General features: G+C 40.5%; 1 protein-coding gene across 1 annotated transcript in view; it reads left to right on the top strand.

The window, feature by feature from the left end:
• The first annotated feature begins 5,162 nt into the window (after window positions 1-5,162).
• Window positions 5,163-15,575, top strand: part of ipmkb (inositol polyphosphate multikinase b) — a 30,495-nt gene continuing 20,082 nt past the window's right edge. Inside the window, exons 1-4 of the mRNA XM_079658580.1 lie at window positions 5,163-6,512; window positions 11,355-11,440; window positions 14,401-14,497; window positions 14,921-15,093. Of these exons, the coding sequence (XP_079514706.1) occupies window positions 6,275-6,512; window positions 11,355-11,440; window positions 14,401-14,497; window positions 14,921-15,093 (594 nt within the window). The 5' untranslated portion in view covers window positions 5,163-6,274. The remainder of the gene's footprint in view (window positions 6,513-11,354; window positions 11,441-14,400; window positions 14,498-14,920; window positions 15,094-15,575) is intronic.

Below are 15,575 nucleotides of genomic sequence, written 5' to 3' on the forward strand. Positions count from 1 at the left end.
ATTGTAAATTATAATATATAAGTAAACATATATTAGTACTGAGGTAGCAGCAAGTGACAACATTAAGTGTGTAAAAAGTGTATATTCCACATGGCAAAGTCTTTTTTTCAACCGTGGTGTTACAATCGGAGTATTGAAATAGCATCCAAAAATACATTCTATATATTGCACATAAAGTGGGGTTACACTCTGGTTTACCAAGGGCTGTAATGGTGATACAGTCTGACTGCTGCAGGGAGAAAGGACACCAGCCTGCTGTTGCTGAAGGAGCAGAGTACCCTCTGGTGGGTGGGACATGATGTCCAGCAGTGAAGACAGATTGGCCATCACCCTCCTGTCCCCCACCACCTCCACAGTGTCAAGCGGGCTCCCCAGGACAGAGCTGGCCTTCACTTTTGACAGCTGGACTATAGATTTTATATTATGAAGGGCCAAGAGTGAGAAAGGAGGCACAGACCGACTATAATATGTACTGATGTTCTGGCTGATACAAGAGAGAGACATCTCAAACTCACTGTTGAAAACATACAGTATTTTACTTGATACAGTGTTTGAGAATAGCTTCTAAAATATTGAGAGTTGCTAGATTTCTTACGAATTACCGACTAAGTGTTTCTTTTAACTTCATGCAGCATAGAGAGAACACCCAGTTTTTCTTTGGAGGACTTTCAGAATGTCTTGCCTTATCAGTTAACAAGTCCACAACTGATTACGAGGGTGATTCATTCAGTCATTCATCTTCCACTATTTAGCGACTAATCATTGCCTGCATGTACTAGCCTATGTGTATATTTGACCACTAATCTCCATTTCCAACATTAACATGATGAATCATCTTCTGTGGATCTGTTTCCTGCTCCTCTCAAGATCACCTGCATATCCAATAATCTACGTTAAATTAATGAATTTACAAAGAGTACTGTAAAGGCTATAAGGTCTCTATAATGAAGTTGTCATTTGGGATATGTTTTGATTATTTTGCGATATTCCTCAGCACAAAGAGATTTTACAGTTACTTCTCAGTGACTGCCTTTTTCCAAATGAAACACAGAGAATCACATAGGCATCAACAACATTAATACATTGATTCCATACTCAAAAATGCTTATTACACATGGGCGACATGTCCCCCCACTTTTCAAAATCCCATTTGTGTCCCCCCCCACTTTTTAAATTTGTTAAATTTGTTACGCAAGCGGTCATCGTCACGGAGGAGTGTCTGTGCGTGTGTGTGTGTTTGTGTGTGTGTGTGTGTGTGTGTGTGTGTGTGGCACGAGCGCATCTTGTGTGAGAGAGATAGAGAGATAGAGAGAGAGAAAGATAGAGAGAGAGAGAGAGAGAGAGAGAGAGAGAGAGAGAGAGTTACGGGGGGTGTTGTTAGCATCTGGTGCTAGCTCGGAGCTAACTGGTTCAACAATAAGGAGAGGGAGAGCTCTCTCCTGTGGGACTGAGAGAGATAACGTCAGCTCAGGGAGGTAAAGGACCCTGAGTGATTAGGTTGTAAACTTTAGTCTAAGTTATCTCAGCGGGTCTCAAACGGTTTGGTCATCTTTGTAAACAAATATTTCCATCTATGTAATATTAGTTGTATATAAAATAAGTTAATAAATCCTTCCAATGTGTACTATAGGTCAGTTTGATTTTTATGCATAAATAAAAATAAAGAATGCAGACTGGTAAGATGAAGATAGGAGAGGAGTTTATCAATAATGTGTTATTGGTTGTGAGCATACTCTGGTTTTTTGTTTCTTGAAATATATATACAGTTCTGTATCATATGAGTGTTGAGAACTATCCGTAAATCTCTTAATGTTGCCCTCAAAGTGCACCAGGTTGATGCTTTAACTTCAATTTAAAGAAAAAAATCTTCCCGGGGTTGCATGCCCCCGGACCCCCCTAGAGGATGTGAGGCCATCACAAATAAAACAGGTTCACATGGACAGGATACTAGATAAGTGTGCACAGTCATTATATACACTACACATTTGTCTTGGATTTGTTAACACTATAGTCCCTAATATATTTGTAGAAAGGCAGGAAATGGAATTAAATTGAGAAAATGTTTAATCCCCGACACTTCTCAAACCAAAGTTACACCTTGTCCCTTGTTATTACCCATCATTCACCAAACATAAACAAATGTGGAAATGGTTTTACTGGTAACAATAATATCCTTAAAATATAGATGTATTATTTTGAGAAATGAATGAATGGATTAGAAAAGGAGCCTACAATATAAAAAGGCACTATCGTTTCCATGCAGTAGACTTGAAAGAGCCTCCTACGTGAGGACCATAGTTGTCAAATTTCAGAGTGGGTGGAAAAAACAGCAGCAGTCTTTACTGCGGACCCATTGTTCATCAGTCCCTCTGCTGCACAGAGCTTTTTGCTATTTCACTTCCGAATGGAATTCCATTGCCATTTGAGGCCCAATGTACCATGGATGATCCAGTGCCTACTGGAGCCACACTGAATTGTCATTATTCCTCTCTTTTGAGGCGTGTTGCCTTTACAGTCCAACTACTAACTGGAGTTCCACTTTTGCTTGGATACCATTGATTTTGCTCTAGACTAAAAGGCTGCTGAGATATTGCTGGAGTTTTATCACCAATGTAGGTTGAGCTCACGGGTTCCATAGCTCTATTGGACATTTTGGTGTGGTGGTCAATGTAATAACGTAACCAGATGAGTGATTACAGCGCCCGGTATCATTTTACACACATTTGTATCATACAGATGCAGGACTTACACACGCCTGTTATCTGACCGAATGGTCCGCACGCACTCTCCAGCCGAAACTCTAATAAGCATTCATTCACAAACTAAATCAGGAGACCTTTAACGTTTTACGTCCGGTTCGCTCCTTTGTTCCTCGCTGTACACAGTTACAGTTTGGGCATTGGCCTGTCATCAGATTGTATTTGTTGTTGCTGCTGCAGCGGAAGTTTAGTACAATTATTTTTGATTAAATACTCCAAATCTCCACCCTCCATAATTGCACTTGCTTCAGTTGCTTGCTACTTTCTAACGGCGGTGAAAGTGGTGCAGTGACGCTATCTATCTTCTATAGATTAGATTTATGATTCGAAAATTATAAAAGTAGGGTAGACATGTGGGTATTATCCGACTGAACAAAACGTGCATTTACCTAACAGGTTCGTTTTCCACTGACCTTTTTTCGAGCTATTTTCCAAAATCCTATGGAGAAATCCCATTGCTATTTTGTCGAGGGAAACCGGGCGCAGCTTACTTCCGCTTTTTGGGACGCGTCACTGCACCACTAAGTTGATGCGATTTGATTGGATTGTGAGGCAAGGGAAGCCAGCCGCCTCTGGCTTCCCTTGGCATGGCCCTGACCAATCACAGGTTGGCAGGAGCATGACGTGAGCCTCATCTGATTGGTCAATCCCTCCATTTTTTTTCACCAAGGGAAGCAAATTTCGGCTGGCCTCCTCTCGCAACAGAGAGTGCAATCTACTGGTTCACCATAACATCTAGAGGGGCGCTGTTTCACTCCTTGTAAAATACTCAATGAGAATGGGGGAGAGACGGGCCGGCAGCAACACACAACAAAGAATTTCCGAAACTAAACGAAATGTTTTTATTTATTTATTAAAATTATAACTACAATCCGAAAAAACAGGGGAAGCCTGGCTTCCCTTGGCCTCCAGGAGAAAACGCCACTGATTATAACCTCATATTTTTTTTAACTTAGGATCATACCTGTGTTTAGTCTAGAAAAAGGTAAGCGTGTGCATTTTATTATAAAGTTGTGTATATTTACAGATTGTTGCAAAAACTAAGAAGCTTATAAAAATCAGGTTTAAAACTAAAAGAGCTTTACAGAAGAAGTAACACAATTAAAGATGTTTGGAGTTTTATTTTAGTTATTATTCTTTATTTTTTGTCAAATAAATGCTGATTTGACACCGTTATTACACACAGTTACGGCATTTCCTGTTTCTGCCGGAGAGAGGGGAGGCCGTCCCAAAGCTTGCCGCTGTATTTACTGAGTGTCACTAATGGGCTGCAGTCGAATAGTCCATTTAGCTTAGGAACCTTCCTAACCGAGTGAAATGACCCGGAAGTCCCTCAGTGGCAGCCATGATAAGTGCCGTTCAAATTCTCTAGAATGATAGGAAAGGAGGTTTCAAACTTCCTTTATAACCTCCTTTAGCTTAGGAACCACTGGACCTCCCTAACCGAAAGGAGAGGAGAAAATGCTGCCCCACAATGCCTTGCAGCCGCAGCATTTGACGTCACACAACAGTCGGCCGTTCACGGACACAAACGATTATGACGGAGAAATTATATCATGAAAGATACGGTGCTTATTAAGCATTTAAAAACGTATGTGGTAAGTTGCCAAAGTGCTTTTTTTTTTAACGTTAATCAGTATTATCATCAAAAAGAGAAATAGGAACGTTAGTTTTTACTGAAATTATCATAGAAAGTCAACATTTCACTGAGCTGTGTGGGGTTTGTTCAACTTTTAAAAGATGTTTGAATGGTGATAGGCCTAGGTGTTAAAGACTAACGTTTATAATAAATACATTTGTATTGATTTTAAGATATTTTCATAGTTCATACAATCATACGTATTGGGATCATTTGTATTAATGTGGACTGGAGGGAGAGGGTGATGAGCATAAGTTTCACTTTTTTATCTCAATTCCAGCTTTGGTCATGAAGAATATGTTTCTCTGTTGTTCATAAAGCATAAAGCAACAGCATCAGAGCACGGTGCAGTCTCTAGATGAGTCCGTCGTTCTTATTATACATCCATGTTGTAGTCCGCTGTATAGAAAAATGTAGTTTCCATAGTTTCCCCACAGCAACAGACGCACAAAATGACGTCCGCTGGCTCATCATAAACAAGTCGGATAGTGAAAGTACATTCGGATTCTCTAAAGTACCGCAGTCTCTTCTCCTAAATCCTTTTGAATTCTCCTATCCACTATCCCTTAACCCCGTGACGTTTCACTCAGAGGTCAAGGAATTGGAGATAGGGTTAGAACTTAGGAGCTGCTTTTTAAACTATCCGAACTCAACCATGGTGTCACTCCACGGAGTTCACTCCGTCACGGAAGGGTAGTGTGTAGGGCTTGGTTTGGGATTGGGCCGAACGGTCAGTTGATGTGAAGGAATGATTTGCGGCACTATTGGAAACTGTCGCAAACGTGTGGGAGGCTTTGGGCGCTGTTCGGTAAGGAGAGGTAGCCGCCTACTCTCACCTGGATATCTATAACTGAGATACAATCCCATACAATATGATGGATTTAAGGACGATAATGCATATTTTTTGTGATCATCTTGAACGGGTTGCCTTTCGTCTAGAGGACGGTTGTACAACAAGTGTCAGGTCCCTCTGTTGTGCCGAATTGTGACGCGAGGAAGGGCTCGCTTAGCAGCCTAATGGACAGTATCGATGACTTAGCAAACACAAGGACTGATGAATGGCCCTTTATGCAATTTCGACACTTTATTGTCTCCATTCGCCCCACCTGCTTCTCTATTTGATGACTGGAACTGGATATCACTGATAAGTGTGTCGTAATATCACCATTACTGAGAGACAACAGTATTTACTTCTCTGGACCGAGGAAGTGAAGTTGCGTCAGGTTAGCAGAACGTGATCAAGTTGAGACCGGAAGTGGGTGGACCTTGCCTTCACAATAAATGTGCCAAATATATTTGGTTTGCTTTTGATCAACATCGTTTGAGATTGGACAGAGTCTAAACACTTGGACACAACGACAGGCGGCTCCAATAGCAACATACATCTCCGATGTATTAATACCGTGGTACACTGCAGATTCGATATATATCTCCATTCGCTTTATTTTGGAAGTTGCAAACGGAAGTCGGCCTTGCCTTCACACTATTTGACACTAGTAGGAAGTGGGATGTGGCCAGGGTGTATTTATGCTTCTGTTTAAGATATGAAAATCACTCAATTCACGCTGGTTCGGGAGCCCTGTTTCGCAACCGGACACAGCGGGGGGAACGACACTGTTGCCGCCCGTGACTGTGCCTGTTGTCGGTGGTCGAACACGGCAGACACGACCGAAGCTGCTGTGCTGGTTTCGCCTGGACCGGACCATTTCCATGAGGGCTTCTCAAACTCACGCCCTAACAATTTGTGTTCTAGGCTGTATTGTGTGCTTACATAATAACATTATGTGAATCAATTCAGTCACCAGGTTGATTTTTTATTTTATTTTTTTCTTAGACAAAGACTGTTTCCCCCATTTTTTAAAACATTTTTTTGCAAATGTCAACAACCCAGCGTCAAATGATGATGGAGTCCTCTCTAGCCCTTGGAAGACTGGAACTGACCCCCAGCTCAGGCGCTGTTGGGGTCAACCTGACCCCGCGGCTCTCAGCCGGGCACCCCGGGAAAGAGAAGTCCGGTCAACGGCCAACGGGGCTACAAGGCCAGGCTCACCTGAACGGCTGCGTCCCGCTGTCACATCAGGTGGCGGGTCACAAGTATGGAGTGGATACAGTGGGTAAGTAACATGGACAAGACCTTTCCTATGATTAAAGCTTCTGTCATTAAAATAATAGATCAATTTGTTTACACCTGGCTGCCAACTGTTGCTTGTCACCCTTGTGAATTGGACAATATATTGTTTTCAGATTGGGGGGAACATTTAGCCCACAAACAACCCACCAACTTTTTTTTATCTACAACTTTCCTCAGACTGCACCCCCCACAGTGTGTTATTGGAAAACCTGTGTGGGAAGATCAGTTAACCTAAACAATGAAAGAGAAGAAATTCACAAAAGGCCTAACTCTACTAATTCTATAAAATTGCTGTCTGCAAGAGTGAATTAGGAGATGTCATTTAAGGGGGCAGCATGCAAATTGTATCAGAATCAGGTTTATCGCCAAGTAGTTTTACACTTACAAGGATTTTGCTTTTGGTGTACAGTGGTGCATACATAAACACAATGTGAGGAATTCAGTTGTAAAACAGGAACAAATATAAAAATGACGCAAGGCTACATCAAAGGGTTAAACAGGTGCTATTCAGCCAGATCAACTTATGGACAGAGCAGGACCAACTTGTAAAAGCTCTAAAAGCTCTGCACTACATATGATCAAACAGATACTTTGTGCCTTTGTAGTCACCTTTACTGTCTCACACTCCTATAGGCTACGCAGGACATCTGACACTATTAAAGGACCCATTATGTGTTATCAGGCGAGGTGCAGAGCTGAATTGGTTGAGCATGATACTGGAAGTAAATGTGCCTTTCAGATATGTGAGTCATAGCTGATCAGTCGGTTACCTCCATGAATGGCAACCAAAGACTGTATATATAAACTTCCTGGAACACACATGGTAATGGTGTGTGTTAATCGTCCTCAGGAGTGTCCTGTAGCCTGCCCTCAGCAGGACCAACCTGTCTGTCCACAAGTTGATCCGGCTGAATTGTACCTGTTTAACTTGAGCCCTTTGATGTAGCCTTGCGTCACAGTTTTCTTTGGAATGACAAACATTTAATTTCCTTTTGGTTCATCTATGTTCACTGTGTTAAGTTAATGGGCTTTCCAGCAAATCTTTCCTGTTTTGACCTGTATGTTATTAATATGGTGTTTTAACTCCAGTTTCAGTCTAATAATGCTACTAGCAAATCATGATCCATGTTTGTTTAATGTATCTTTGCTCTGGGTTAGTTTGAAATGATTCGGTGTGTGAACACCGAGTGGGACAGAACTAAAAGGCCATAATATCACTAACACTACTTCTGGAGCTAAAATGATTGAAAAAAAGCCTTACTTTTAAAGTGTAGTTATAATTCGTTCTCTGGTTCCAGCTTCTCACTGTGAATATTCACTTTTTTAAATGTTATATTTATTTAATTAGTGCATTGACTATTTCTCTGTCATGCCAAACACTTGCCCTCTCCCACATGGTAGCACATGAATACATTCTTTTTCATTTTACATACATATACGTATATGTTTTGGGCTGTTTTTCAGGCAGAACAAGATATGTTAAGACATGCCTCTCATGTGGGGATTTCTCACTGTATTCTCCCTTTTGAACTTAACAAAAATAATGATTGATTGAATATATAATAATGAAAAATAATGACAGGCTATATATAAAATAATTTCAGCCCAAAGTGTGTAATATTGCATTTTATTTATTTCCTAGTTGATTTCCTACCGAAAGTAAAAGTGACAGCTAAAGCAGTTTTTGATGAAATGAAGCAATAAACTGCCATGGAACATGTTTGCACGCAGTAAATGAAACATCAAATGTATAAGCTATCTTAATATGTAATCTGATCAATGCAATCTAAATGTGTGCAATGATGCGTGAGTGTTTTTCTGTAGATTATAGCTGTGTTGATTTCTCCGGAATGTCTCATGTCTCATCTGCATGATCCACCCGCAAACAGGAGTAGAGAATGCCTTTCTAACAGTAATGATCTTATCTGAGTCCCTCCTTGGGCTTGGTAGCGAACAATCATTAACACAGGCCGCATATTATAGCATGTTGAAACTAACAGCCAGGATAGAGAGAGTACATTGTTTTGCAGTCTCTGTAACCAATCAAGCAGTGGATCCTGTTCAGCTTGAACCGATACTGACTGAGAATCAGCCTGTTTCCTCAGGCCTTCAGTTTGTAGGTCTGTGTTTAAATATGTGCAAGTGACGGGCAGTTATTTGCCATAAAGTGCAGAAAAGTGGAGATTCTCATAGACTGAGGCAGGTTTCATTAGTTCCAATGAAAGCAGGGGCAAGCAGTGTTTAACAAGCTATATATAAAAAGGGTTGTGTCAGGAAACGTGCCTTTTTACATGCAAATCTGATGTGTGTGTGTGTGGATCATAATGTAGTTACAGGATCTGATGCAACACAGAAAGGCAAAGGTGAAAGTCCGGCTGCCGCTGTGTTACTCAGTGTTCACCTGTCCGCTGCTGCATGCTAATTCTTAATGGTGAAGGCGGGGCAGGACTTTAAATCTCAAAGCTACAAACTACTGAATTGTTGCCACTCAGTTCTGTTTTACACTTTAAAATATCTCACAAGAATGGCAAAATAAGGTGAACCAATATGAGTGCTTTCATAATAAGGCTGCAGACATTACAACCATTATTGTGTTCTCTGACCAACCTGGGTGGCAAAGTCACTGGGCAATAATAAGATCCACTATAATGCTGCAGGAAGGACATCTTTGTGTGGGTTCAACCTGGAAGTTAGCATCATACTGGTCATCTCGACAAAATATCTAATATGATTTTGGATTATTGCAAAAAATGGGCTAGCATACGTTTATGAAACTCACACAGTTTGTCCACAAAGGAAAAGCACTTGTTTTTGCAGCCTAAATGCCTTGGTTGCTTGACTGACTATTTCAAAGAAAAACATGAATCAGTTCTAATGCAGTTTTACTCAGGCCATCTGTTCATTACTGATTACTGCAGTTATTAATTGAATACAACACAACACCTTTTTAAACTTATCCTCATTCTCATATAAGAAACAGTTATATTGCAGTGTTCAAGTAATGGCTGGATCTTATAATAGCTTGTGGTGTGGCCTGTACAAACACATTATGAGTTATGTTTACACTTTGGTCTTATTCGCAGTATTAATCTGGACTGTCAGATTCCCTCCTTGCTTAATGTACAGTTAAAACACTACTTATTCAGTTAGTAATTTGACTCTTTGCAACTATTCTAGTAGGCCCTATAGAATCTCCGTGTCTTACATCCCTATATTAGAGCTATATATACTGTTACTTCATACTGAATGATGTGGAAGTGTGAATTGCTTTAGTTGTTTGTGTGAATTACATTTTGATGTATTCTTTTGAAAGTGTGACTGACCCAAGTCCTTGCTGTTGAAAAGCTGCATCCTGATGTTGGACTGTTAATCAGGCCTGACCTGGCAGATTACTTGAACCTTGCTCATCACCTGAGAACTCCTCACAGCTGTAGACCTCAGTGCAATGTGTTGTCTGATAAACCATAATATTCATGTATCTGTCAGTCAACTGGCATCCCTGGTTGTGATGAATGAATACAACCCCACCAAATCAGCCAACATTTATTTGCCTGGTGGTAACTCTAAACATTTTAGGATTTCTCTGCAGCTCTCCTACATATGAACAGAGGAAGAAAGCAAGCTCATGACACTTCCATCCTAATCAAGCTGCAACCTAGGAGTCTAAACATGGATTCCTTAAACCCTAATTATTTCTAATGGCCAGCAGGGAGCGACTTCACTTGTAGCTAAAATAGGTTTGATTGTATAGAAGTGTATGAGAAAAGGACCCGACTTGGCAGTTGATTAACTACATGGGTTAACATTGTACAAATCCGTTTAAAGTCTCAATTGCTATTTAGAGTCTTGACTTCATTATGTGTGTCAGCAGGTAGTGTAAACTAAAGGGTAATGATGGCATGAGAGGTTCTCTTTGAAAGCTCATCCATACAAAATGTCATTGGCTTATCTCTTTTAGAGATAAGTCCCTTATGCTGCTCTCTCTACTTCTTTGAAATGTTCCTCTCAGTTAGACATTTCCTAATAAATACAATCACCCCCATATTGACGGATTCTACTCAAACTGTGTCTACATAGTGCTCCTTCTTTCTCTCTTGACTTTAGTGCTGCTGTCCATGTTGTGTTTGATAGATGACAGCAGGTTGTATGATTCACTGTGTAACATTAACCTCACACACAGTGAGAACCCAGTGAACTGTTAATGTTTACTCTTTACAACCACTCCTGTTCTGAATAAAGTGCTGACCACATTACCAATGATACAGTCTGCTGAGAACGGATGACTAACTCCTCATTTCATTAACTGTTACTTATTATTTGACTGTACTTTAAGTTGATCAACTTAGTTTTTTTTTTTTTTCACTTTAGTTTTTATTACATAAAAGCATTACAACAACAGCTGTGCACGTACATAGCAACCAAAATAAACAATGCGATACAGCTAAAGATACAAATACAGAGATAATACAAAATAAAAATGCAGTCGGGAGTCACATTCTCATTTGTCAGAACAGTTCTTCTTATTCAATCAGTCCGTATTCCTTGTCGCTTTTTAGTATCTTAAACATTGACCATTTCTCCCATTTCTCTTCATATTGTGTTTCTTGTAATCTCAGTCGATATGTCATTTTTTCCATTATATGAATCTCCTCCACGATCTCCATCCACTGCTCCACAGTAGGAGGCTCCACCTTGTACCATTTCTTAGTTATGGCTTTCTTGCCAGCAATCAACAGTATTTTTACAAGATCTATGTATCTATGATCTATGTAGTGAACGATCAACTTTGTTTTAATTATCAGTGGGGTCTTTGTATTTGTTGCAGGGATTTTGCAGCACCCAGATGGGACGGTCCTGAAGCAGCTCCAGCCCCCACCCAGAGGGCCCAGAGAGATGCAGTTTTACAGCATGGTAACACTGATGCATTCAATACTACTCTCACACAGTCACATGCTAAACAATATCATCACCTGCAAAATATACTTAAGGCTCACATGTAGCTTCATTATTTCTTTAGAGCATGAGCTGTCATCGTGTTAGAAAGAACGGGTGAAAATCAATGTAGTCTGCAAAATGAATAGATTTTGAACCATCTAAGGTTAAAGGTTTGTTTGATGACTAAGCAGTTCAGAACAGGTTGATATTGCAATGTATTCATCATCACTTTTTGTATTGCGTAATATCATTCTTTGACATTGTTAACCCACTTCTCTAAAAAGCCGTCATGAAATTTATTTTTTAATTATTATTTTATATAGACAATATTATTTTGCAAAACACGCATTAAGCACAAAGACCAGATGCACCATGATTAATGTTTAAAGCGAAAAGCCAATTTACAGCATGCATGTAAATAGATCCATAAAACTACATGCACAAATACCAAAAGGAAATACACAAAAAACAGGTGTCTGCATCTACATGTTTGTTAGATCTCTTTCAGCTTTAATTGAATATGTATTCAAATCAAATTGTTTTGTATTTTCAATTCAATTTGTAAGAAGAGCTTTCAGCCTTTACATACAGCTGCAATACAGTTTGAATTATAGCCACTTAAATACATGTTTTACATCACTTTCCATACGCAGTGGCTGCTGGAGAATTGTACAGTCTTAATGCTCAGTAAAGATATCAGACATCCCATAGCGGACTATGTCATTCTCTGTGACAGGTGTGTGTGCTGCTCAGTATTTGATTTAGAGCTTAGCATCTCTGTCAGCCTCAGCAACTCTCAAACAAACTGAGTGAGTCATGTTATCACGTCCGCCTTCACCCAACCAGCCCCACTAATCCCAACATCTCAAACCACCCGACTCACGACTCTAGGTGAAGTAACTATAACAGGACAAGCTGCTGAGAAATGTTCGCAGAATTTTCCCCATTTTCATCTTACAAATTCAGATTGTGCTTCCTGACCAAACACCCCTCTGTCATTAGTTCAGTGATCCCATGAACTGAAGTGTATCCATGTTTAATGTCTGTCAGAAAAAGGGCACCGTGGACTTAAAATTAAAAAATATTTTCCAGAATTTTCTTATTTTCCTATTTCCCAGATTCCTTTCAGAATATCTGTTAATAGGCTGAACTAACACTGGGGAACCAAAAAGCAACCAGAGTAAAGCATAATGAAGAGAATGGTTAGTTGCAGCCAGTGTTCCATTGTATTTACCAGACTCTGACCGGGAACATCTGTTGGAATCTGACATGTATTAATATAGTGTCTAGTTAAAAATCATAAAAAGCCTGCTGTATAGATGAGTCAGCATGAGATCCTTTCACTGACGCCACAAGCATGCAACAAGATACCATCACTGTGATGACAGCGTTATGGAAACTTGGATTTCTCAACGGCCTGTGAAGTCCTCAGAAGTGCCAGACTTGCTGTCAGCTCGTCTCTAGTGCCGGCAGAGAGAGGATTCTGCAAAAGCAACCCTAATTCAAATATGATCAGCCAGACAGCCCTACATGGTTTGTTTTGTTTGTTTACAAAGGGGTTTTTATTCAGTATATTTTATATTAAAAACAAAATGAAGGCTTCAAACTGGGTTACGGCGTCATTGTAAATAGCCTTCCTATCAATTGTTTCTAAATTCAATTGTACATACACTGAACAAAAATATAAATGCAACACTTTTGTTTTTGCTCCCATTTTTCATGAGATGAACTCAAAGATCTAAAACATTTTCTATATACACAAAATAAGCATTTCTCTCATATTGTTCACAAATCTGAAAAAATCTGTGATAGTGAGCACTTCTCCTTTGCCGAGATAATCCATCCCACCTCACAGGTGTGGCATATCAAGATGCTGATTAGACAGCATGATTATTGCACAGGTGTGCTGGCTACAATAAAAGACCACTCTGAAACGTGCATTTGTGCTTTATTGGGGGGGTCTGGGGGGGTCCGAAAACCCGAGGGTTAAACCAGTCAGTATCTGGTATGACCACCATTTGCCTCACGCAGTGCAACACATCTCCTTCGCATAGAGTTGATCAGGTTGTAGATTGTGGCCTGTGGGATGTTGGTCCACTCCTCTTCAATGGCTGTGCGAAGTTGCTGGATATTGGCAGGAACTGGAACACGCTGTCGTATACGCCGATCCAGATCATCCCAAACATGCTCAATGGGTGACATGTTAGGGTTAGGGTTTAACCCTAGGGTTTTCGGACCCCCCCAGACCCCCCAATAAAGCAAAACTGCACGTTTCAGAGTGGCCTTTTATTGTGGCCAGCCTAAGGCACACCTGTGCAATGATCATGCTGTCTAATCAGCATCTTGATATGCCACACCTGTGAGGTGGGATGGATTATCTCGGCAAAGGAGAAGTGCTCACTATCACAGATTTGTTCAGATTTGTGAACAATATATCTGAGAGAAATGGTTATTTTGTGGATATAGAAAATGTTTTAGATCTTTCAGTTCATCTCATGAAAAATGGGAGCAAAAACAAAAGTGTTGCATTTATATTTTTGTTCAGTGTAGATAATATTCGACCAGAATTTCTCCTCCAATGTCCAGGACTTTAACATCTTTCCAGACAAACTGACTGGCACCAATTTTTTCAGAACAGAAATGACGGTGACAGATATATAGTTTTCTATCCATCTGTATGTACTGTATAGTAAAGGTGGCTGTGTGTGTGTGTGTGTGTGTGTGTGTGTGTGTGTGTGTGTGTGTGTGTGTGTGTGTGTGTGTGTGTGTGTGTGTGTGTGTGTGTGTGTGTGTGTGTGTGTGTGTGTGTGTGTGTGTGTGTGTGTGTGTGTGTGTGTGTGTGTGTGTGTGTGTGTGTGTGTGTGTGTGTGTGTGTGTGTGTGTGTGTGTGTGTGTGTGTGTGTGTGTGTGTGTGTGTGTGTGTGTGTGCGCGCTAGGTGTATGCAGAGGACTGCTGTGATCCATGCCTTCTGGAGCTCCAGAGCCATCTGCCCAAGTACTACGGCACCTGGTCCTCTCCTGACAGCCCCAACGGTGAGACTCAGAGATGGAGATGTGGAGAAACCTGTTAACATGCAGTCCATGTTCAGGGAAAAGCTTCTTTCTTACCATTCACATGAGTCATATGTTTTTTAAATAAAAAGCCAACATCAGTCTCCTATAAAAACACTATCGATAACTTCCCATCACTACTCTTCTACACAACCATATCAACATCTGCAAAGTATACCTTGGGCTCATTCTTTATACGTCTTTATAAATATCAGAACATGAGCTGTCAACATTTTAAAGAAACCATGGGAAAGGAAGTTCTGTGTGAACAGTTTTTTTCTTAACCAACAAATGGACTCAGCAGCTCAGTACAAGTTGATGATGCATTCTCTGTTCAGTATGACTTTGCATATTAATGCTTAACTTGTAATAACATCACCCCCCCCCCCCCCCCCCCCGCCTCAGACCTGTACCTGAAGCTGGAGGACGTGACGCGGCGCTTTGTGAAGCCGTGCATCATGGACGTGAAGCTGGGCCAGAGGAGCTACGACCCGTTCGCCTCGCAGGAGAAACGGGAGCAGCAGATCAGGAAGTACCCGCTGATGGAGGAGATCGGCTTCCTGGTGCTCGGCATGAGGGTGAGCGCACGTTGAGCCTCAATAACCCCACCAGGGGGGCTAGGTTTTTAGTTAGGTTTACAGCAGGATTACTGTAAACATTTCAAGAGGGGTTTCTGCTCTGAAAAAACTGAAACGTTGACTTTAGTTAAATGTAATATGTCAACAGATTTCACATAACTGTAATAGTATTACGTTTAATAAAACAAAAGATCAGGTTCAACAGAATCAGGTTTATTGCCAGGTACATTTACACATACAAGGAATGTGCTTTGGTAACGGGTGGTGCCAACATAATAACACAAGAAAATAAGTTGCAAAAGTAGGTCAAAAAAACCACTACATTTAAATATACAAAGAACCTTAAAAGCTAAAACACTTAAGACAATGAAAATATGACAATACATTGCAAACTACAGTGAATGATATTTGAAAGTGGAGGGCTGTGCAGATGTGCAAAAATGTCATGTGCATACTATTATTGCTTTTAACAAACCTAATAC

Source organism: Notothenia rossii (genome assembly GCF_949606895.1).
Source record: "Notothenia rossii genome assembly, chromosome: 11".
Classification (NCBI taxonomy): domain Eukaryota; kingdom Metazoa; phylum Chordata; class Actinopteri; order Perciformes; family Nototheniidae; genus Notothenia; species Notothenia rossii.